Source organism: Papio anubis, chromosome 7 (genome assembly GCF_008728515.1).
Source record: "Papio anubis isolate 15944 chromosome 7, Panubis1.0, whole genome shotgun sequence".
Taxonomy (NCBI): Eukaryota; Metazoa; Chordata; class Mammalia; order Primates; family Cercopithecidae; genus Papio; species Papio anubis.
Window position 1 is genome coordinate 160156067 of NC_044982.1, and position 24591 is coordinate 160180657.

At 34.7% G+C, this 24591-nt stretch overlaps 2 protein-coding genes across 30 annotated transcripts in view; one reads left to right on the plus strand and one right to left on the minus strand.

Annotated features, from left to right (window-relative positions):
• The window catches only part of LOC116275889, a 168573-nt gene that overhangs the window by 58540 nt on the left and 85442 nt on the right, over positions 1 to 24591 (minus strand). For 3 of the 7 annotated variants that reach the window (XR_004185283.1, XM_031668952.1, XM_031668953.1), the window contains exon 7: positions 2034 to 2097. The exons of 3 other annotated variants lie outside the window; for them this stretch is intronic. Coding sequence is in view for 2 of the 4 variants with exons in the window: in XM_031668952.1 (XP_031524812.1) it covers positions 2034 to 2097 (64 nt within the window). In the remaining 2 variants the exon portion in view is untranslated. Of the gene's footprint in view, positions 1 to 801; positions 977 to 2033; positions 2098 to 24591 lie in introns of all 7 variants that reach the window. One more of the 7 variants, XR_004185284.1, reaches the window with a different exon arrangement.
• Positions 1 to 24591, plus strand: part of UBE3A (ubiquitin protein ligase E3A) — a 99524-nt gene that overhangs the window by 56071 nt on the left and 18862 nt on the right. For all 23 annotated transcript variants that reach the window (XR_004185239.1, XM_031668923.1, XM_031668941.1 and 20 more), the window contains 4 exons: positions 6450 to 6748; positions 10406 to 11652; positions 20520 to 20664; positions 24137 to 24342. Coding sequence is in view for 22 of the 23 variants with exons in the window: in XM_031668923.1 (XP_031524783.1) it covers positions 6450 to 6748; positions 10406 to 11652; positions 20520 to 20664; positions 24137 to 24342 (1897 nt within the window). In the remaining variant the exon portion in view is untranslated. The remainder of the gene's footprint in view (positions 1 to 6449; positions 6749 to 10405; positions 11653 to 20519; positions 20665 to 24136; positions 24343 to 24591) is intronic.

Here is a 24591-nt window from a genome sequence, read left to right on the forward strand (position 1 = left end):
ATTTGTTATTTCCTTTTTTTTTTTTGTGGTAAGTTTGAGTCTAATTTGTTCTTCATTTCCTAATTCTATAAGATGTAAAGTTAATTTGTTGATTTGAGGTTTTTATTCCTAACTGTGAAATATGACACGTTAAAACAGATTTTCATTTTACAGATGAATTATATAAATATTTAGTTGTATAATTTTACTTTTTTTTATCATATATCAAGCATTCTGGACATTGAGACTATAAAAATGAATAAAACAGTTCTTAAAGGTTAACCTATATTTCAAACACTTGAAAATACTGATTTGTGTTAATTTTTTCATGAAAATCATCTTGTTCTATATTTAATAGGTTTTTGTTTGGTTCATGGTACTAAAGAGTTCACAATTGTAGGTTTAGTCTTGAAATAATCTAAATTCATTTAATCCCATTGTAACAGACCCTACATCGTACTGAATATAGCTATGTCACAGATGTCTCTTACAATCTATTTCTGCAAGGCCTAGAACTATTTAGGATACCATTGCTCACTCTTACAAATTTTTACATTAAAAATAACTTTGAGATGGAATGGAGTTTTGCAACATCCCAGAAAGAATAAAGAGGCTCCACTTACGAGAAATTACTAAGCAGTGTTTCTTAGCTTTATAGACTAATTATATAAGCCTTGAGTTGTTTCTATTTTATATCTGTTTTTTAGACTTCTCACATGTTCATTCTGCTGTACCTTCTGTAAATATAAAAGTCACTCTACTTATAGTCACGTTTTCCTTTTAATCTTTCCCTTTTTATTTTTTATTCTTTGCTTTACTCACCATCAGTTTTTATATTGCATCTCACAGTTCATATTTCTCTTTTGTCATTTCTGATTCTAATTGTAATTCTAATCTTATTTGTTCAGTGTTCACTGTCACATCTTCACTTTCTGGCAGCTGTGTCTATGGCCTCATCTTCTTAGTGCTTGTATTCATTGCTTATATTCCAATTGTCCTGTAAATTCATTTTTTTAGTGAACTAAGCCAGACACAGAAAGACAAATATCACATGTTCTCACTGATATGTGGGAACTAAAAAATGTTGAACACAGATTTTATAGCTGACACGCATATGCCTGTCACCTAGATTCTGCCATTAATATTTACATTGCTTTATCTTATAACCATCCTTGTATCATCAGTCCATCTTAATTTTTATGCCTTTCAAAGTTAATTGCTAACATCAGTACACAGCCCTCTAGGTGAAACCATTTGTAAACTGATTGCTGTCAAGTTGTCTAGGGTAAACTGACCTTCCAAATATGACTTATTCCATAGGACTTCTGTTTGTAGCACTGTCCCACTAATTCAGTCATAGAAATAAAAATTGGCAAGTATTGTCTGTTTGAAATGGATAAGTATTTTCATGTGTCTAACTTTACAAGACTTTTAGTAGAAGGTCTCGCTTGACCTTCATTGCTGACTAAGAAAAGTTTGTTTTATTTTAAAAATCAACACATTATAACATACTTTTTTGAGTAAAAAGAAAAGTCAATGTAATGTGAAGAAATTATGGCAAGTGAAGCTATAGTTCCTCTTCCAGGAATTTTGATTATGAGCAGCTGATAAGGTGTTGCTAAAGGGACCTCATCAGGGAAATTCCTTTCTTTCCTTCTTTTTCTTTTGCATCCTCTCCTTTTCCTTACTTTCTTTTTCCCTCTTTCCCTCTCTCCCTCTTCTCCTCTTTTCTTTAATAATACTTGGGGAAAGGTACACCTTTTATTTTACTTATTTGCTGAGGGGAAAGAGAGAGTTAAGAGACGAAATGATTAGATGGCAGGGTCACTGGAGGGCAGAGATAAATAACATCCTAAATTAAGGGTTGGCAAACGTTTTCTTTAAAAGGCAGGTGGTATTTGTTTTAGGTTTTGCAGGCCTAGAATACTCAACTCTGCCATTGTAGTATGAAAAACAGCCATAAACTATATAGTATATTGTATTAGTCCATTTTCACGCTGCTGATAAAGACATACCTGAGACTGGGGAAAAAAAAGAGCTTTAATTGGACTTACAGTTCCACATGGCTGGGAAGGCTTCAGAATCATGGCGAAGGTGACAGGCACTTCTTGCATGGCACTGACAAGAGAAAATGAGAAGGATGCAAAAGCGGAACCCCCCGATAAAGCCATCAGATCTCGTGAGACTTACTACCACAAGAACAGCATGTGGGAAACTGCCCCCATGATTCAAGTTATCTCCCATTCGGTCACTCCCACAACACATGAGAATTAAGGGAGTACAATTCAAGATGAGATTTGGGTGAGGACACAGAGCCAAAGCATATCATATATAGTATATTTATAAATAAATGAACTTGGGTATGTTCCAGTACACTTGATGGACACTGAAACTTGAATTTCATATAATTTTCACATCACAAAATATTCTTTTTTAAACTTTTTCCAGCCATTAAAAAATGTAGAATATTCTAAGCCTGAGAGACATACAAAAATAGGTGATGAACTCGGTTTGACTCATGAGCTATGATTTGGTGAACCATATGGTACAAGGATTAACCTTGCACAGGAACTATACCAAAAAGTCGTTATTAGTGTATACTTTTCCAACATAGAGGCCCCTTTATGTGCTCTAAATTTTGTATGCCTTTTACAGATAAATTAAGGTGTCATTGGAGTGAGGAAAAAAGAAGAATGCTTAATATAGTTGATTCCACCATTAACATGGAGGTTCTGACCTGGCTTGCCTTTAGTCCTGTCTCATCAGTGTAGCTGCTGTTTGTTAACTTGGCACAGAAAGGCAGATCAAATACAGGGGTCTACTTTCATATCCTCCTCTTAATAGTTATTAAAAGCTCAAATTTAGTAGCTGAGTTCAGATCTCTTATTAGATGTATGACTTATTGATGTAATTTCTCTGAGCATCAGCAGAATGAAGGTTTATAGTGCTAACTCATACACTTGTGAGGGTGATAACAATTACAACAATAATAGTAGCTAACACTTTCATAGTGCTTAGTATGTGCCAGGCAGTGTTCTGAGCACTTTACATATATTAACACATTTAATTTTCTCACAATTGATAATGTGAAGAATAATAATACTCTCATCATGAGAATGCTCGTAGATACTACCACTTAAATTATGAGGAAACTGACGTACAGAAAGGTCAGGTAACTCATTCAGGGTCACATAGTTAATTAAGAGGTAGAGCCATCATGTGAACTTGGGCATCTGGCCTCAGAATGCAAGCTCTTAACTGTTAAGGTTTATTCCCCTCTAACGTGAGAATGTCTATAAAATGCATAGCACATAGGTCCTCAAAAAATTAGAGATAAATTAACTTTGCAGAATGTGGTGGTTCCATTTCCTCAAGAAACTTGGTCTACCTTTGTGGTACCAGATATATGCATAAATGTGAGGTTCACATTATGATTCTTCAGATTTTTTTTCCCAGTTGCACATTAGTTATGAGATTTTTTTCCCATAGAATTCTTCAGTATTACTCATGTTAAAAAATAATTGTTTGGAAATGAATCACCTTCTGCAAAACAGTATAGTCAAAATGACTTAGACTCTGAAGCTGAAAGACTCCTGGACTCCTATTCTTGTCTTGGTTGTGTACTTTCTTTGAGATCTGGCTTTGGTGATTTGACTCCAGTTCTATTTCTCTCTTTGGCTGTGGACTGAAGATAATCCTCAGTATCATGATACTCAAATGAGATAACCTATGTCAAAGTGCCCCGCAGTGTGTGTAATATGTTATCAGGCATCCAACAAATACTGGTTTCTTGTTCACCTCCCTATTACATAAAATAACTTAAAATTAGAACTGAAGGGACTCATAAAGCTGGGAAAACTGAGGCCCAGACAGTTATTTCCCTAGGATCCTACAGCTACTTAGGGACAGAAGGATGACACTTAATGCAGGTCTTCTGATTTTTCAGTCTCATTCTGTTTGTGCTGATCACTCTCCTACTATGTAGTATGTAAAGAAGTACTATGTATCTGACAGGTTTTGGGGAAGTTATTTTAGTATAAAAGCTCACATTAAAAATATCTATCTTAGTATTTTGACTTTTATAATTTTTTTAAAAATCAGAGACAATTTAATACATCTTGGGGCCATTCAAATCATATATATGAAGTTTTAAAACTGTTGTTTTCCCCTTACAGTTATTAATTTTTAATATGCAAGTAGCATCCTTATTATGGAAAGAAAAATAAGAAATCAAAAGATGAAAGAAGTTTTAAAACTGATTTAATCACATCGTCCAGAGAAAATGCTATTAATGCTTTGAAATAACAATGGGTTCATCCTACACCTGCTACCTTGTAACTGACTTTTGTCAGTTAGTGATATATCAAGAAGACTAGGCAGTTCCTTGTCAGATTCAATCTTGATAGTTTTTATTTTATTGTGTGACCTATTATCAGTTCATTTAAGTAATCTTTTATTAAACATGTTGATTTTATTCAGATGTGGAAACTGCATTTTTGTAAAATTGTCAAATTGTTTTCCACAAGTAGGATCTCATTCATGTGGTATTCATGTTTTTAAGACTTTCGATACGTATTCACTATTTTCCTCCAGAAAGGAAATACCTGTTTACATTTTCACCAGGGAAGTCACTGTAGTTTGGGAGAACATGACATTATCTCCCTTTCTTTACTGAAGACTAACAATGTATGTTTTAAAGTTTCTGGATTCTCCATTCCCCTTTTATTTTTACATGTTTTCACTTTCATATTTTGCATAGTGATAAATCTGTGATAACAGTTTTTAGTTTTCAGGTTGGGTTGTTTATAGCTTCATAGATAACAAAATGTCTCTAAGTCATGTTTATGCAATTTTTATGTGTGCTTTGTGGGTTTTCTTTTTTCTCTGTTTGCATGCAGTGAGTGGTAAATTTGCATGGAACATTTGAAAAAATATAAGCACCAGAATGAATTGAATCTGTGTGAATTATCACTTTTTGTCACCTACCTGCATAGTTTAGACAGTCAAAGTCTTTCTTTAGAGACAAAATTGGATCTCATTTGTCTCTTCACTCACTTGCTGTCTTGTTACTGAGTTTCTCATGATTAGCAAGATGTAAATTCTCTGCCATTGGTCATTTAGTCCTACATGTTAGTAAGATAATTCTGTGAATGTTTTGAAAATTAGCTGAATTATTTTTCTTATAATTTTGATTCTTCGTAGTTTTTATTTCCATACTTGTGAATTTGGGACCAAAAGGAATAGCTATGACTTACGTTTCTTTGGATCCAGTAGTTTATTCTACTGAAATTATGGTGTTCTCATCATCAGTTAGTAGAAGTACAGACTCTTTAGTGTTGAATATAGAGATAATGTCATCTAACTTCTTACTTGATCACATAATTCCTTCCTCAGTTTTGGTAGCTCTCTTGTAACAGCTGAAATAGGACATTAATCTGTATACTTTAAGTTCACAGAGTAAAAGGAATATAAGATTTTGCATGATGCAACTTAAAATATTCCATCTTGTAATGTGGAACTAAGGAGGAGGTTTAGTGACAAGTTTTACATTTAAGATTGTATACTTTGGAGCCTCTTTTTCTTTTTTATTTTCCTTTTTTTTTTTTTTTTGAGACAAAGTCTAGCTCTTGCCCAGGCTGGAGTGCAGTGGTAGAATTTCGGCTTATGGCAGCCTTGACGTTCAGGCTCAAGTGATCCTCTCACCTCAGCCTCCCAAGTAGCTGGGACTACAGTGCATGCCACCACACCTGGCTAATTTAAAAAAAAAATAACACTTTGTAGAGAGTAGCCTCACTAGGTTGCCCAAGCTGGTGTTGACCTCCTGGGCTCAAGTGGTCTGCGTGCCTCAGCCTCCCACAGTTATGGGATTGATTACAGTCATGATCTACCTCACTCAGGCTGCAGCCACTGTCTTTCAGTGTAACACTAGCTTTGGATATTCCACTTACAAATTGATTTTTAAGTCTCCCATGTGGTTGATAATTGGGAAAAATAGTTTTTATTCCAGATAGATATTCTGTGTTAACTGTAAGTCAAATGTTTACAAACTGTTAAAAATGAAATAGTGACTATGTAAAGGAAAACTGGATTTTCCTAATGCTAATGTTTAAAATGATAGAATCCTAAAACTCTTAGCTGTCAACCTGGTGATTTTTCAGCTGTTGTACTAAACAACTTGAGCACAGAAACCATCAGACGAGCCCCTCCCCACTTTTAAACCAAAGGAGTGTGTACTCTGTTAATGCAGTCAGTAAGCATTGACACTATCATAATATCCTAGAAAATATTTGTTAGCTGTTTCACTAGTCAGGGGTTGTTGGTAAATAGTGCATCTCCATTTTCTACTTCTCATCTTTGTACACAGGTTAATCACTTCAGTGCTTGACTAACTTTTGCCTTGATGATCTGTTGAGCTTTGTACATGACAGCTATACTAATCACTGTGCTTATTGTTTGACTGTTTGGTACAGGAAGCGAGCAGCTGCAAAGCATCTAATAGAACGCTACTACCACCAGTTAACTGAGGGCTGTGGAAATGAAGCCTGCACGAATGAGTTTTGTGCTTCCTGTCCAACTTTTCTTCGTATGGATAATAATGCAGCAGCTATTAAAGCCCTCGAGCTTTATAAGATTAATGCAAAACTCTGTGATCCTCATCCCTCCAAGAAAGGAGCAAGCTCAGCTTACCTTGAGAACTCGAAAGGTGCCCCCAACAACTCCTGCTCTGAGATAAAAATGAACAAGAAAGGCACTAGAATTGATTTTAAAGGTAAGATGTTTTATTTTTAATTGAGAATTGTTGGCTGAAAACCATGTGGGAGATTTAAATGTATGAGTTTTTATTTGTTTTTTCTTATGTGACATTAAGACATTTTGATACCGTAGAACCAATTTTTTGTTTTGGTAAAGGACAGGAATAATAACTACATTTTACAGGTTTAATCATTGCTAATTAGAAGCAGATCATATGCCAAAAGTTCATTTGTTAATAGATGGATTTGAACTTTTTAAAATTCTTAGGAAAAAAAGTATTAATTGATAGTTAATCTCCAAAACTAGGCCACAACATCTATTTAAGTTATAGAATAACTGGACTCAGTATCTGGCATGAGTTCTGGAACCTCAGGATGATGTGATGAAAGAAGTAGGAAGAGGAAGCAGTGGGTTTTTTCCATTTTTGAAGGCAAGACAAAATTTTGTGATAGTTATGTGACAATTCTACATTTCCTTCAAATATATGCTTCTCACTCTCCTCACAGACATTTGGTACAGTCATGCTGCCAAGGGTGGTGACCTACCAATGACAATCTTCACTCAGGTCTTTTGTTTTTTAAATGGTCCTGTGTCCAAAATTCAGGATTCGATTACCTTGTCGCGAATACTAAAACTCCAAGTTATTTTCCTCAGTGAATGTAATTAGTAACACGGTAATCAAATTTTTGAATGACTGCCAGGGCTTAGCGCCCCTGCACCCCCACCCCCATACACACGCAGAGGCAATTGTATTTTAAGAGAGAAAGCTTTTTGTTTATGACATGTAAGTGACAGAATTTTAGAGGCATTTGCCTCTAAAACTTTCAGTAACATCATCTGAATCAAGTTTGAAAGAATTAGTGAAGTGGCATTGTGTTATAACCTCTACTGTTTCCACAATAGAATTATTTTCGTCACTTTACACAACTTTGTTGCTTCAGAGTGTATAGTTCTGTTTCATGAATTAGCTCACACACTGTGGAAAAATAGGTAAATGTCTATATATATAGTGTGTCAGTATAATGTGGAAGCTGCATTGACTTTATTGTGCACAGTTCTCCAGTAAGTGTGCACCACAGAGTACCAGTAACTGAATGCAGAGTGCTGGCACAGTGGAATGCAGCCAGCTGGTGGGGGTGTGATACATGGGGAATGTACTCATCTGCTCTTTTGGCCACATGCTCCATCTTAGAGATGCTTATTGTGTGGCTTTATCCAGTCTTTATGCCCCCACCTCTTTTTGCTGAAGTCTGCATTAGTTAGCAGTTTTGACCTTTCCTTTTTCCTGCTTTCTAATCTGCTACTGGTACTATTCCCTGTTCTTTACTGTTTTTTGTTTTTGTTTTTGTTTTTGCAGTGTTTTACAGTTACTATCATATATTAGAAATTAGAAATGCTTTCTCTGCACTAGTACTCTTATTTTGATTATTAATTATGTTTATTAACACTAATCACAAAGTTGCGTAAGTATTAAGTAGTCTGCACCAAACTCTTGTTGTGTAAAAGGTTTTTAAGTGCAGAATTTAAAAGATTGAGTATTTTCAGGGACACATTTATCACAAGAAATCTTACAAAAAATGTCTTATTTAATATATTCTCAGTAGAACACCTCTATCAGTAAACCAAACTTTATGAATGTTCATATCTAATTACAGTGTTTTTTGACTAATTTTTATCTATATATCTGAAAAATTCAGTTTAACATATTAAACACTACAGGCCAGGCATGGTGGCTCATGCCTGTAATCCCAGCACTTTGGGAGGCCAAGGCGGGCGAATCACGAGGTCAAGAGATCGAGACCAGCCCAGTCAACATGGTGAAACCCCGTGTCTAGTAAAAATACAAAAAAATTAGCTGGCTGTGGTGGTGTGCACCTGTAGTCCCAGCTTCTCGGGAGGCTGAGGTAGGAGAATCGCTTGAATCCAGGAGGCAGAGGTTGCAGTGAGCCGAGATCGTGCCACTCCAGTCTAGCCTGGCGACAGAGCGAGACTCCATCTCAAACAACAACAGCAACCACAACAAAAAACACTACATGGAAAAAGTATAGGTACATTCTATATAGGATTAGTAGACTGTCAGAATCACTTGAAGATGTTCCGAAAGCATGACATATCAACAAAGGACATGTGAGTCTAGAATCGTGATCCCTAGGACAGGCCATATTACTGCATGCAAAGCAAGTCTTTGTTAAGCTTATGACTTGCTCAGGAAGCAAAGTGTTTTATGTCTTAATTTTCTGTTACATTTTGGGAAATTAGATAGGGGTTTTGCATTGTCTTATAAGAAGGTATTATAAAAATTTTCAGTGAAAATAATGAGAAATAGACTTCCAGTGGTTTTACGCTTTTGGGGAAAAGGTTACTGATGTTTAGCAAAAGATGCTTATATATTCTTAATAGAACAAACCTGAGAATTAGTTCTTAAAGAGTTAAGGCCCATAAAAGAAACTGCAAGTGTTGACACTTTTGTAGCTTGGCCACAGATCAGATCCTTATGATAAAATTTGGTATTTTTGTGGTTCAATTTTTGGAGACCATTCAATGATCACTTACATTTTATATTGTCTTTCATTGTGAAACAGATATATTATAGCAGAGGTGGGAGTCATTAAAAATTCTACATGTTGTATAGTACATGTATAAGGGTATGTTTGGCACAATGGAGGTAGGATTGTGTGCCTCTAAAATTAACCCCTTAAGTAGTTAATCTGATGATGATAAGTATGTCACTTTATTGATGAAAGGGAGAATTAAGACTATTCTCAGTATTATGTTGGTCAGTACACAAAATATATCATTTGTTTTTACCTGTAAAATAAAATATCTTTCATCCTGTTAGCCAGAAGGGGGAAAGCATTGGCCTGAAAATAACACTTATCTCAAAAAGTTGGGAAATGTGGTCCAACTCTGTGCCCAGGAAAAGAGGAAATAGATTTTGATGACTACATAGTCTCTGCACTGCTTGCCAGCTCATAAGTTGCCTTCTTCGCACTGTTTGTTTTCATTGCTCAAAAACTATTTTCTGTCACTCTATGAGACTTAGTCTAACCTGATTGCTGGCTGCAGAAAGCAGTTTCTGCTCAAGAGCTGATGAGAAATGGTATATTCTTCTCAATCACTCACAGAATGACTACCCTAGAACAAACTAGGAAGACCCAAAATGAACCAGTTTTCTTTTAATACATACATAGATGCTGAAGGAACCTTTCTTTTAAGGCTTTGCCTTCTCAGTCTTTTGAGAACGGAGTACTGAAACAAGAAAACTCTCAGAAGATTAGTAGTATTTCTGTTCTACAGTGAGGTTTTAAGAGCTGTATTATGATTAATCAGTATATGACATATTGGTTCATATTTATAAATAAAGCTATACATTAATAGATATCTTGATTATAAAGAAAGTTTAAACTCTCCTGATCTCATTAAGAGTTATGCATTGTTGAAAGAATGTAAAAGCATGGGTGAGGTCATTGGTGTAGGTAGTTCATTGAAAAAAATAGGTAAGCATTGAATTTTGTTTGCTGAATCTAAGTATTAGATACTTTTAGAGTTGTATATCATAAATGATGTTGAGACTACAATGTTTGGCTGTTTTACTTTTATTAGAACTTTTTGCAACAGGGTAAACATGCATATTATGAAAATAAATGTTCTCTTTTTTCCTCTGATTTTCTAGATGTGACTTACTTAACAGAAGAGAAGGTATATGAAATTCTTGAATTATGTAGAGAAAGAGAGGATTATTCCCCTTTAATTCGTGTTATTGGAAGAGTTTTTTCTAGTGCTGAGGCATTGGTACAGAGCTTCCGGAAAGTTAAACAACACACCAAGGAAGAACTGAAATCTCTTCAAGCAAAAGATGAAGACAAGGATGAAGATGAAAAGGAAAAAGCTGCATGTTCTGCTGCTGCTATGGAAGAAGACTCAGAAGCATCTTCCTCAAGGATAGGTGATAGCTCACAGGGAGACAACAATTTGCAAAAAGTAGGCCCTGATGATGTGTCTGTGGATATTGATGCCATTAGAAGGGTCTACACCAGATTGCTGTCTAATGAAAAAATTGAAACTGCCTTTCTCAATGCACTTGTATATTTGTCACCTAACGTGGAATGTGACTTGACGTATCACAATGTATACTCTCGAGATCCTAATTATCTGAATTTGTTCATTATCGTAATGGAGAATAGAAATCTCCACAGTCCTGAATATCTGGAAATGGCTTTGCCATTATTTTGCAAAGCAATGAGCAAGCTACCCCTTGCAGCCCAAGGAAAACTGATCAGACTGTGGTCTAAATACAATGCAGACCAGATTCGGAGAATGATGGAGACATTTCAGCAACTTATTACTTACAAAGTTATAAGCAATGAATTTAACAGTCGAAATCTAGTGAACGATGATGATGCCATTGTTGCTGCTTCGAAGTGCTTGAAAATGGTTTACTATGCAAATGTAGTGGGAGGGGAAGTGGACACAAATCACAATGAAGAAGATGATGAAGAGCCCATCCCTGAATCCAGTGAGCTGACACTTCAGGAGCTTTTGGGAGAAGAAAGAAGAAACAAGAAAGGTCCTCGAGTGGACCCCCTGGAAACTGAACTTGGTGTTAAAACCCTGGATTGTCGAAAACCACTTATCCCTTTTGAAGAGTTTATTAATGAACCACTGAATGAGGTTCTAGAAATGGATAAAGATTATACTTTTTTCAAAGTAGAAACAGAGAACAAATTCTCTTTTATGACATGTCCCTTTATATTAAATGCTGTCACAAAGAATTTGGGATTATATTATGACAATAGAATTCGCATGTACAGTGAACGAAGAATCACTGTTCTCTACAGCTTAGTTCAAGGACAGCAGTTGAATCCATATTTGAGACTCAAAGTTAGACGTGACCATATCATAGATGATGCACTTGTCCGGGTAAGTTGGGCTGCTAGATTAAAAACCTAATAATGGGGATATCATGATACAGTTCAGTGAATTCATTTTAAAAGTGACTGAAAAAAATGATACCGTATAGCATAGGAACACATGGACATTTCTGATCTTAGATATAAGTATTATACTTTGTTGTTCCTGTCCAAGTTTATAGATGTTTTCTACAAAGTATCGGTTGTATTATATAATGCTCACTCTATCTTTGAAAAAGAGTGGATTTTCTAAATCTTGAATACTAGATCCAAAGTTTCTTTCATTCAGAAGAGAATAGAGTGTTGGGCAAAGACCAGAACAAGAGAAATGTGGAGATACCCAGTAATAAGTGTGGATGTGAAGTCTTGAACTGGGAGAAATGGTACAGTAAAACTATACCATAAAATTATAGGTAGTGTCCAAAAAATTCCATCATGTAAAATTCAGAGTTGTTTTATTGTGAACTTGATGAAGTGACCATGGCAGACCAGTTCCTGTTGCCAGTAAGAGTTGAGTCCTGCTGGGCCACTTAGAATATCCCTGTATGGACGGCACTGCCTGACTGTGGTAGTTTCTTCCCACTTAAAAATTCATAGAGACAACTCTGGGTCTTGGAACTTCTGGAAAACAGCAGCTATTCCAAAAATTTGGGGATTCGTGGTGGTGCCTGTAACATCAAGTGCAGGGAGATCGAGCAGGGAAATACTGGAAACTCAGGTACTCGTCTTAACTTCCTGGTTTTCCAGATGGGGTTGCCATTTGTTGCTTTGCTTTTCTCCACAAAAGATTATTTTTAGTGTATCTATTTAAGAATATAAGAGTGGCCAGAAGACAGAAACCAATTGTCAGTCACATTTTACCAGAATTTACATTTGTCACAGGTGTATTGTCTCAGAGTTTTATTGTATTTCTAGTATTAGGTATCCCTGTCATTGCTGCTTTTTTATCATCTTCAAGTAAAATTTAATGTCAACCAAAATTAAGGTAGTTAATACTATAGTATACTAGTAGAGAAAGTTGTCTGACACAACTAGGAAATGTGATTTTTACTTTAAAATGTATTTTAGTTTTAGAATGTCTAAATTTTAGTTTTAGAATTGTCTAAATTTGAGAATTCATAAAACTATAGCCCAGTGGAAAAAGTTATTTGACATCTCAGAAATTACAAATTGCAGAGATTTTGTGTGTTTTTTTCTTTGTTACTGTTTTTGTTTTTGTTTTTAATGTCAGATATGTTTATAGTGGTGGAGAAAGATTCTGCATTATTTAAGCAACTCGGGTGGTTTTCTAGCAGAGACAAAAGGGGGCTTTAACTGCCTGAAGTCATTATTATTGCTTGCTTTCTGGTACCCTTTTTATTTCACTTACATAGTTTTGAGACACATGAATAATTAATACACTTAACGACTGATCATAAGGCAGCCAGCACCTTGCTTTACATAGTTTAGCAGAATGATAGGGTATTTTATAAGAATGTGAGTGAGGTTTTATGAAAGGTATGTTGAGGTCTGTCTATGACTATCCATTGTTGGAGCAGAACTGCAAATGCCGAAGCTACATACTTTATGTTTGACTTCTTGAGGTGAGATCCCTTCTGCTGTCTTCATCAAAAGCTATGTCTAGCCTTTAAAAGCAATGAAATTACACTGTAAAATTCATCCCAGGGTTCAAAAAATTGTCTACCTTCCTTATCTGTCTTTTGCTCAGAAGTCTACTCAGTCTTATTTTCCTCAGTCCCCCCGTTTTTTTCTCTAGTAAAGCAAGCCTAACAAACAACAAAAGTTTAAGTACTTGGTGTATACTTTATTCTATTTCTTAAATTCTATTCTAGAATTTTAAGGAAACAACCGCTTTTAAAGCCTTCTCAGGTGTTAGTATAAAATTAACTGTGAGCTCTTTAATTATGGTAACTTTTTTTTTTTTTTTTTTTTTTTAGCAAGTTCTGCTTAATTATATCAAAACTAGATAATATGGTGTGGCCTATTATAAATCAGGATTCACTAGATAGTATATGTACTTGAATATTGCCTGCCCACAAAAGCAGTTCACTTCAGAAATCATGTGTGTTAGGCAGTTTAATAAACTGTTAAAGTAGAAAGAGATGATGCTCACTGAGAAGCTTCTTAGGGACTCTAAATGCTCCCACTAAGCAGATTTTACTCTTAACTAACTTTCTCCCTTGCTTTCTCTTCCTTTTCTTTCTTTTTTTTTTTTAAAAAAAAATAACAGAATGTGAAAACACTGGAAAAACCAGCATCAAAATAGGTCTTAGAAGTAAAATTGATAACCTGCGTAGTTTTTTGAACTAAGTATTCACAGCAGGTGATGATTATGATAAAGCCACATATTTTAGTAACACATAGTAGAAGGTCTATAGTAGAAAGTGGTTTAAGATTATTCTCTCATATGAAAGCTCAAAAGTAGTGATGAGTTTTTCAAGACCTTATTTCCCAAGGATCTCTGCTTTTTAAGCCTCATTCTTATATATCACAGTGAACAAACTATTGGCCACTTTTTTATGACTTGCTAATTTTGGAACTGTATAGCAGCATTGGGTAGAAAAGAAGAAATGAGAAACTTTGTGGTAAGCTTAATATTGATAAATAAAATTATGGGATCTTAGGCTTTAAGAGCTGAAAGAAGAGTTCACTCCTTAGTTTAGAAATCAAGCCCAGAAAATAGTGACTTCATATATGAGACTCTTGTATGTTTTCTGTTGAGGAGTGGTAACTTGAATTAATAATTATGGATTTTTTTTAAAAAGAAAAATATATTCATTGCTTTTGTATATTGTGATATTCAAACCAGACTAGCAGCTTTTTTCCTGAGGTTTTTAGAGAAATTGTCTTTGATGACAAGAGAAGAATTCATGTTTGTAGTATTTTAATCTCTGATTGTAGAAAACACTATAATTTTATTACTGCTAAGACAGAAAAATACCAGCAATTCATTGTAAGATGCTGTCATTTGTATGGTATAATCTGATTTCACAGATAATGTGAAAAAAGAAAAGTGAATTTTAGAATCAATAGAATATAAATTGTCTCTTCACAAACACTTTAGAACTGCCTAAGAACACCCCCACCCTACCCCTGTTTAGCTTACTGCCATAGTTCCCCTAGGACTTACTTTCAGTATTTTTTTGTTATTGTTCCTTAGAAAACAGTACAGTGATAAACATGAGCTTAGACTTCACCTTTCATTGAATGAAGACACTCCTAAATGTGATGAGGTTTTTACATATTTACCCATTTGCGTGTTCTTTTACAAGTAGATAATTTCTCATTTTTCTTAGATGAAGCACTTCCAAGGATAGTATGTATTAAGATTTTTTAAATTACTTCTTAAAGGAGAAGATAGAGGTTATAAGTTTATGGAAGAACATAGTATTGCCATCATGAGGTCTCCCAAACTGCCTTCACATCTGAATGCGAAAATTGTTCTTAAAAAAAAAAAAATCCAGGGCCCTATCCTTTAAGAGGTTTAGATTAGAAGCTGTATTGTAGAGCCTATGAATCTGTATTTCTGGTAATACTCCACAGATATTTTGATAAAGCCAGACTCCAATATTTGGGAAGGTGGCTTTTGGTACATCTTGGGTTGGGGTGTTTGTGCATGTATGTTTATGTATGTATGTATGTGAGCATACATAGAGAAAGGAAGGCCATTTTGATATACAAGTATGTTTGTGTCTTTCGGAAACTCAGATTTTTAAGAGGATCATGGGGGCAGCAAGCTTGGAATAGAGGATGATGGTGGTGTGAAACTTGGTTCCAATTAGTCAGGGAGTTCTAGAATTTCACATAAATACCTAAAAACCAAAAGGAATGGCTGAGATGTGGAATTGAATAGGGAAGTTCAAAAATAGGAATTAGCACAAATAAAGGTGATTGGCACAAATAAAAAGCCCCACTACCAGGAGGTTCTGCAAAATCCCCTCTGAAAGTCACTGGCCCTTTTCATCTGGTTTCTAATAGCCCAGTCTAACCCAGCTTCCAGCATTTTCAGCTCCCAGCTTCCAGCGTTGGTGAACACACTTATTATTGAAACACGAACTTAATTCTTTTATTCATTCATTGACTCACAGAGCTTTAAAAATAAGATTATTCTGTGCTGCTCTAGGTATATTTAATTTTATCTTACACATACAGTATATTGTGGTTAACATGTAATTTCCATTGTTCTTGTGATTTATTCTAATTGAAATAAAAAATGAAACCAAGAAATATTCTTAGTTTATGCCCTCAAAGTAATTTCTCAGAAACTGAATGAGAGAATGAAGCCTATATATACATAGATCCTCAGCATTATATAATAATTTAAGACAATGAAACATCAAACTTCTTAGTATTACATGTGAGGAAAATGAAATCTAGAAGAGATTCTAGCCTACATAAATTAATGGCAGAATTGGAAGTAGAAGTCAGGATTCCAGGTCTCATGGACATACGTGATTATGTGATTTGGTATTACCCAAACATTTAAACTACATTTGAGATGTAACAGACTTTTCTTCATGTGTTTATAGTGAACATGAAAAAATTAATCTGGATAACCTAGAAATCTCAGGCAATAGTTTAAGCCTCAAGTTGACTGAAGTAGTTGAAGCTAGCCTTTCTTAGAAATCCCAGGCATTCTTAAGTGTTAGAGGTCTCTCTTATCTGAGTATTGCTTCTACTTAAATATTCATGCTATTAAAGATTTTTTTTAAAAAAATTATGAATGGGTTTGATGTAATAGCTCAGGAAATTAAGATTTTAAGTGAGGAGGTTTTCCTTTTGATTCCTGTAAGTCTGGTAATACCATATTTTGATATTAAGATGTCATCCTGCTAGGTATTCTGCAAATACTTTGATATCAGGTCAGATTTTTTAAAAAAATGAACACCCTAGGATTTCTTCATCATGGCCAATTAAAAAGTTCAGAAATTAAAAATCATTTTATCCAGCAATTGATGAAGTCAAGAGTCCTAAAGAAGAGGAAGTTACGCAGTGAAGAGGTAGCTATGATTATATCCAGGATGCTTTTATTTTTCCCCAGTAATCTCTGTCTCTTGCTAGTGTCCATATTAAATAAATACAACATACACTGTACTTTTAAAAATACCTAAAAATTCACATCTGTATACCTAATAAATTCAGGCATGCATGCACATTCTCCTTTTTAGAATGTTTTGACATAGTCTTCCAAATTTCAAATATTCTAATGCATTTAAAACAACTTCTGACTTACAGTTTTATGGTGAAGTTTGTGTTTAAACAACAACAACATACAGTTTTAAATAGCATAACTATTAGGGAAAGAATACACCTTTACGGTTTATATTTGTTAAATCTTTTTTAAATTGAACAATGGATGGAGGTTATTTTTGAGAAAAAGAATTATCAGTACAGCTATTTATGTAATAATGGCCTTTATCAAAATGGTTATTGCTAAATTTTATGTGTTAATTAAAATAAAATAGTTTTAAGGGCTATTAATGTATTCTGTTTTTACTATTTTATTTTTTGAGACGGGGTCTTAACTCTGTCATCCAGGCTGGAGTACAGTGGCGCGATCTCGGCTGACTGCAGCCTTGACCCTCCCACCTCAGCCTCCCGAGTAGCTGGGATGACAGGCGCATGCCACCACTCCCCACTAATTTTTTTTTTTTTTTTTTGAGTTTTTTGTAGAAACAAGGTTTCGTCATGTTGCCCAGGCTGGTCTCAAACTGCTGGGCTCAAGCAATCTGCCTGCCTTGGTGTCCCAAAGTGGTGGGATTACAGGTGTGAGCCACGGCACCCAGCCTTTATTTTTAAGTGGCACAGTATTTTATGAAATCACTTATGTGTAGCAGAATGGTAATCTAAAATAGGTAATAACAAAATTTTTGTCTACAGAATTCAGTTACCAACTACTTTTCAAATTACTCTCTTTACATATTTATATTCGAACATATTCTGACTCTGAAAAATGTATTTGTTGTAAAAAATGGAAAAATATGGAAAAGAATAAGGAAAATAAAAATCACTCATAATCCTAAAAAAAAAATTATTGGTCATCATTGAAGAAAGTTTTAGAACCAATAAAATAACAGCAACAACAGCTAGTACTTTTAAACACTAACTTTATGCAGGGAATCTAAGCAGTTCATACATTAATTTATTGCTATAGTATTATGTTTATTTTACAGATGAAATAGGTAAAGTTGTATGTTTACATTTACAATAGAACATATTGCATTGCGTTACATTCTTTTGGCACCAAGGTGGAGAGCATAGAATAGAGATCAGTGGAAGTGGACAGGCATGTAACATCTTATGGATAATAAAGATAAATTTGCTTCAGTTGTCATTTGACATGTCTTAGGTAGAGCTGAGACTAGGTAGAACACAGGGCCTCTCAATCCTGTAGAAATTCTCCACCACGTCCTTTAAAAGGTTTTACATTGATGATGAGGAGTCAGCTCTCATCTATGAATGTTAGTGGGGAAAAGCTGTAGAATGCATAGTCTAAATACCAGATAATCTTTTTTTTTTTCCACTTTGGAATACATTATATTTGATAAAAGCAAGTATACCTTTGGATGTAAAGGTACATATAAACACTGACTTACATCTTTAACACTAGCCAGTTGGGAACTGGCATAAGGAAACTCAGAATGGATTACATGGCAATATGGAATGTTGGCCTGGTCCCACATTTGAGCTAAGATGTTAATTCTAATTTTAGTCTCCTCAGAATTCTATATACTCCGTAGCTTGAAACAGGTTTCCAACTGGAACTATTTTTTTTTCCCCAAGGTTATTTTCACATCTACATTTGTTTGACTCTAGATCTTGGAACTAGTCTATATCAAGTTCCTTTGGGGACACAAAATTGCAAATCTTTTGTTCAAAGAGCAAAATTGTTTTAAAAGGTAACACTCTTTCTCATATATTCTTAATAAGCCTTCACAACTTATAGTATGTTGAGGAAACTGAGGCTTAATTGAATCGCTTGCTAAAGTTTAAAGGTTAAAAGTTATGGTAAGTGAGAGGTGGGACTAGTAAGGTGTATTCTGACTGACTCTTGATCTTTCCACAACAAAACAGTCTCAAACTGTGTGGCCTAAAAATGATTTTGTAAATATTAGAGATGGGTGTTGAACAAGAACAGACATTATTTAAATCTAAAGACTAAATTCACAGAATGGGACCCTAAAGTTGAAGATACCCAGAAGATAATTTCAGCTAGTTTTGTCAAACTCTTTGACTGCAATCCCTAGTATTTTACATAGCATCCCAGTACATGCATATCCGTCTGATATCTAATTGAAACAGAAGTTTCACAAAACAGTAGGTGTCCATTACTTTGTGGAATGCATTCTGATTTTCCCATTGCTGATTGCAAACCACTAAATGGATTAGACTACCCACTAATGAGTTGCAGGTGACAAGTTTGAAAAAAACAATGCTCTAGGGCAACCTGACCTGATGCGCTAATTTATGAGATTTTATTTTTTATAGACAGACTAGATTGTCCAAATGAGTATTATTACCTTAACTACTATTGTGCTGTATTACAGTTGTTTCAATGATTATTGCATTTTTCAAAACCATTTTTAAAACTCTGTTTGGAATAGTTGGAATAACCTGAACACATTTAATATCCTGTTTTGGTAAATTTTCATCTCCAAGATTAAAATTTTTTAACCAGCCAACAGATGTTTGAAGGCAAGTTAGGAGATACGATGGATACTGGATACAGTATCCATCCATGTACTAGATACAGTATCTGTCCATGTACTGGATACAGTCGTACTGTTAGTAAATTTTAGATACATAAAATAAAACAAAATGCAGTATAAACAGTTAATATTGCTAGTGTTGATTTTGTGATTAATCTCAATGAGGTTAATTACTGCATATTCATAATTCTATAGGTACACAAGAATATTTGGTAAAAGATTTATAGTTGAAAAAATGCTAGACACTAAAGTTTGATAACTTACAATTTAAGAGTAAGGGCCGGGTGTGGTGGCTCACGCCTGTAATCCCAGCACTTTGGGAGGCCAAGGTGGGAGGATCATGAGGTCAGGAGTTCGAGACCAGCCTGACCAACATGGTGAAACCCCGTCTCTACTAAAAATAAAAAATGTAGCCAGGTGTAGTGGCACCTGCCTGTAATCCCAGCTACTCAGGAGGCTGAGGCAGGAGAATCACTTGAACCCAGGAGGCAGAGGTTGCAGTGAGCTGATACCGCGCCACTGCACTCCAGCCTGGGCAACAGAGTGAGACTTCATACAAAAAAAAAGGACGTGAGTAAGGTTATGTCTCACCTACTTTTAAGGAAATGTGAATATAAGATGGGTTCTAACCCATTAAAAGGTGGTAATTTGTACTAAGTCCTATTGTAAGAGATCATAAACTGCTTTACTATTCAATGTACTTTTCTTAATTGAAATATTTTACTTATGACAGTAGATATTAAGACTTAACTCTTGAGTTTCTATTCTAATAAAAATAAAGGACTACTAATGGACAATTTTGAGGTCAGACTTCTACTCCATTGTTTTTGCTGAAAGTATTTAGCTGCTTTTCCATGTCCTAACTGTGTAGTCCAGACTTGTTAACACACAAGTAATAAAATCTTAATTAACTGTATGTTAATTTTGTAATAAATCAGTAAAGTTCGTAAGTTTTTTACTATGCTGGTATCTTTTGTGTCTTTTTCATTATCATTAAGACTGAATCTTTGTCTTCACTGGCTTTTTATCAGTTTGCTTTCTGTTTCCATTTACATACAAAAAGTCAAAAATTTGTATTTGTTTCCTAACCCTACTCCTTGTTTTTATTTTGCCTTTTTCTTGATACTAGCAGTCATCTTCTTTTCATGTTTGTCTTTTCAATCACTAGCTAGAGATGATCGCTATGGAAAATCCTGCAGACTTGAAGAAGCAGTTGTATGTGGAATTTGAAGGAGAACAAGGAGTTGATGAAGGAGGTGTTTCCAAAGAATTTTTTCAGCTGGTTGTGGAGGAAATCTTCAATCCAGATATTGGTAAATAGTTTAGTAATGTGATTATGGTGTCATATTGTCTTTTTGAGTTAGTTATTTGTTTATCTTAGTTGATAAATATTCTCAGCTATGAAGAGCAGCAAAAGAAGGATTTGGTATGGATTACCCGGAATCACACATCATGACTGAATTTGTAGGTTTTAGGGACTGATTTGTATCACTAATTTATTCAAATTCTTCTATTTCTTAGAAGGAATATTCTAATGAAGGAAATTATCTCTTTGGTAAATTGAATCGAAAGCACTTTAGAATGGTACGTTGGAACAGTTGGAGGGATTTCTTTGCTTTTTGTTGTCTAAAACCATCATCAAACTCACGGTTTTCCTGACCTGTGAACTTCAAAGAACAATGATTTGAAGAGTGTTGAGAGACTGTCTCACAAGTATGTCATGCTCAAAGTTAAGAAACACTAGCTGATATCACATGAAGGTTTATTTGCTATGGGATTTATTGGGGCTTAATATAGGTAATGTTTCCCCCAAACTTTTTGAACTCCAGAACTCTTTTTCTGCCCTACCAGAAGAGTTGTTGTTGAACACAGTTCGGGAAAGGCTGATGGGATATGGACATTTGAAAGTGAAGGATCAGAATTTTAGTTTTTGCCCTTTTGTGATAAAGTAGAACAGGGAAAAGATGCAGTCTTTTGGGTAGTCTACTTAACTGCATAATTCTCAACTGGTTTAGTTTCTACTGTAAATACAACCACTTAGTAACTGAACTTTCTTACATTTAAAATTGAGTACATGACAATTATAGGAAAAGGTTTCCACTGAAGGTACCATCAGAATTGTGAGGAGTATGCGTAGAATAATGTATGTCATTTCCCTTCAGCTTTGAGATTTGAGCTGTTATAGCCTGTTGATTCTAATTGAGTTGACCTTTCTATTACTGTTCTTAGTCACACACACACACACCCTTTATCTATAGTCTAGCTAGTGTTTTATTAATAACTAAAAAACTATGCCATTTGTATGTAGTTTGTTCTAAGTAAATCAAAGATACATAAGACCGTGCCCTTTTTTGAGATACAAAATTATAAACTTCATAAGGTTCTTAAATTTGGTAAACCTTAGCTCTAGCTTTTGATGTATCTAGAAATGTTAAACCTTAGCTATAAAGCATACTGCATTATATGCAGAAATACTTGTAAGAAAAAACATAGATTAAGCAGTTCCAGTAAGGTAACTGAAGTGATGGCAGTAGAAGTATCAAAAAGGAATATTTTACAGGAGGTTATGGTGCTTTTCTCCCTGGAACATGAGAAAATGTGCCTAAAATGGAACTTCAGAGTTATATTCTGATTAACTTATAGCTTATAACTCTTGGTTCCAAGGAAGGGCATTTGTGACATTTTATCAAATTCATTAATTTTTTAGACACACCATTGCCAACTTGAACAAATTTATTAATTGTAATTACTTGTCAGCTGTTCTTGATCCTGTTAATACCATATTTATAACTGAAAGCATTTCCATGGATATTGTAACTTGGCCTGTAAAAGATGTTTAGATAGAAACCATGAAACTCAAATATGAATTGTTTAATTTTCAAACCATTTTGCATTCAGAAAATGTCCTAGGCTTAATTCATGCATCTAGTGATCGAGGAAACATGTTAAAGCTCCATATTTTTAAACTTAAAGTGATAATAACATTTTCAAAGATTTTAAAATTCTTAAAAACTCTCGTTAAAATACTTATATACTGTATAATTTGATTTCTGATTTCTAAGCTCCACTTTTCTATTGGAAATTACAGATTTTTTTTCAGACTTAATTCTTAAGATGTTTTCATTGTTTCACAGTAGAAACTAAACATTTAGTAAAACGAAAAAATTCTAAATTCAATTAAAATTTCTTTTCCCTAGTCATTTAAAAGGGAAGAAATCAATTTTTAGTAGTACTCATTCAGATAAAACCAAAGATTCCAATTTTCCTTTTTTTAAGTCTTATTTTTTGGTGGAGGGAGGCAGGATCTGGCTCTGATGCCCAGGCTGGAGTGTAGTGGCTCTATCTTGGCTCACTGCAACCTCCACCTCCCAGGCTCAAGACTCAAACCATCCTCATGCATCAACCTCTCAAGTAGCTGAGACTACGGGCACATGCTACCACACCCAGCTTATTTTTGTGTTTTTGTAGAGATGGGGTTTCGCCATCTTGCCCAGGCTGGTCTTGAACTCCTGAGCTCAAGTGATCTGCCTGCCTCAGTATCCCCAAAGTGCTGGGATTACAGGTGTGAACTACCACACCCAGCCCCAATTTTCCAATGAGTGATATAAAAAAGGCCTGTACGCAGACGCCTGTAGTCCCAACTATTCCGGAGGCTGAGGCCGGAGAATGGCATGAACCCAGGAGGTGGAGCTTGCAGTAAGCCGAGTTCGCACCACTGCACTCCAACCTGGGCGACAGAGTGAGACTCTGTCTCAAAAAAAAAAAAAAAAAAAAAAAAGGCCTCCGTGATTGAGGATTGCATAGTGAAGACCATGTGAAATTGAAAGACTACTAAACTACTATTCTTTTTACATATTAGCCCATAATTAATGTGTATTAAATAGCTTTGTTTATCTAAGTTCATCAGATTTATCCAAGTTTATGTATTTTAGATCATTTGATTTTATTAGGAAAATGCTAGAAAAATTTCATGGCACCATTGTCTGTTTTTGAAAAAACAAACCTTTCCTTACTGTGATTAAAAATTGTTTTTTAGGCCAGGCGTGGTGGCTCACGCCTGTAATCCCAGCACTTTGGGAGGCTGAGGCGGGCAGATCACGAGGTCAAGAGATGGAGACCATCCTGGCAAACATGGTGAAACCCCTTCTCTACTAAAAATAAAAAATTAGCTGGGTGTGGTGATGCACGCCCATAGTCTCAGCTACTCAGGAGGCTGAGGCAGGAGAATCTCTTGAACCTAGGAGGCGGAGGTTGCAGTCAGCTGAACTCGTGCCACTCCAGTCCAGCCTGGGCGACACAGCAAGATTCCATCTCAAGAAAAAAAATAAAAAATTGTTTTCAAAAATAGTACGTGTAGTACAAATATAAGTAATTATATTTTTATAAATGAAACACTTTCAAAATATAGCCATTTTTTGGTTTTTTTATGTTTATTTTTCAGCTATGGGTGGATAAAGTATGAATATAACTTTTCTTACGTTACAGTAGAAAATTAGAAAGCTTGAATTTAATGAACGTATTTTTCTACTCGATGCCACCAAATTACTTACTACTTTATTCCTTTGGCTTCATAAAATTACATATCACTATTCACCCCAATTTATAACAGTTAGATATATGTGGACATTGTTTTCTCAAGTGCTAATATAATAGAAATCAATGTTGCATGCCTAATTATATATATTTTAAATGTTTTATATGCATAATTATTTTAAATTTACATTTGTGTTATCATTCCTTAATAAAATACAAAAGTAATGTATTTTAAAAAATCATTTCTTACAGGTATGTTCACATACGATGAATCTACAAAATTGTTTTGGTTTAATCCGTCTTCTTTTGAAACTGAGGGTCAGTTTACTCTGATTGGCATAGTACTGGGTCTGGCTATTTACAATAACTGTATACTGGATGTACATTTTCCCATGGTTGTCTACAGAAAGCTAATGGGGAAAAAAGGAACTTTTCGTGACTTGGGAGACTCTCACCCAGTAAGTTGTCATTTTTTAATTCAGTCTCTTAGATTTTATTTAAATGCAAAAATACAATTTATTTATATCAAAATTTTAAAGTTTTTGTTTAGAATCTTTGTTGATACTTTTATCAATAAGATAATGTTTTAATCTGACCGAAGTACGACAAACACTTAAAAACTCAAAGGGGGACATTTTTATATATTGCTGTCAGCACAAAGCTTTTTAAAGATTGATTCCATAGAGAAGTGTTTCTAAACATTTTGT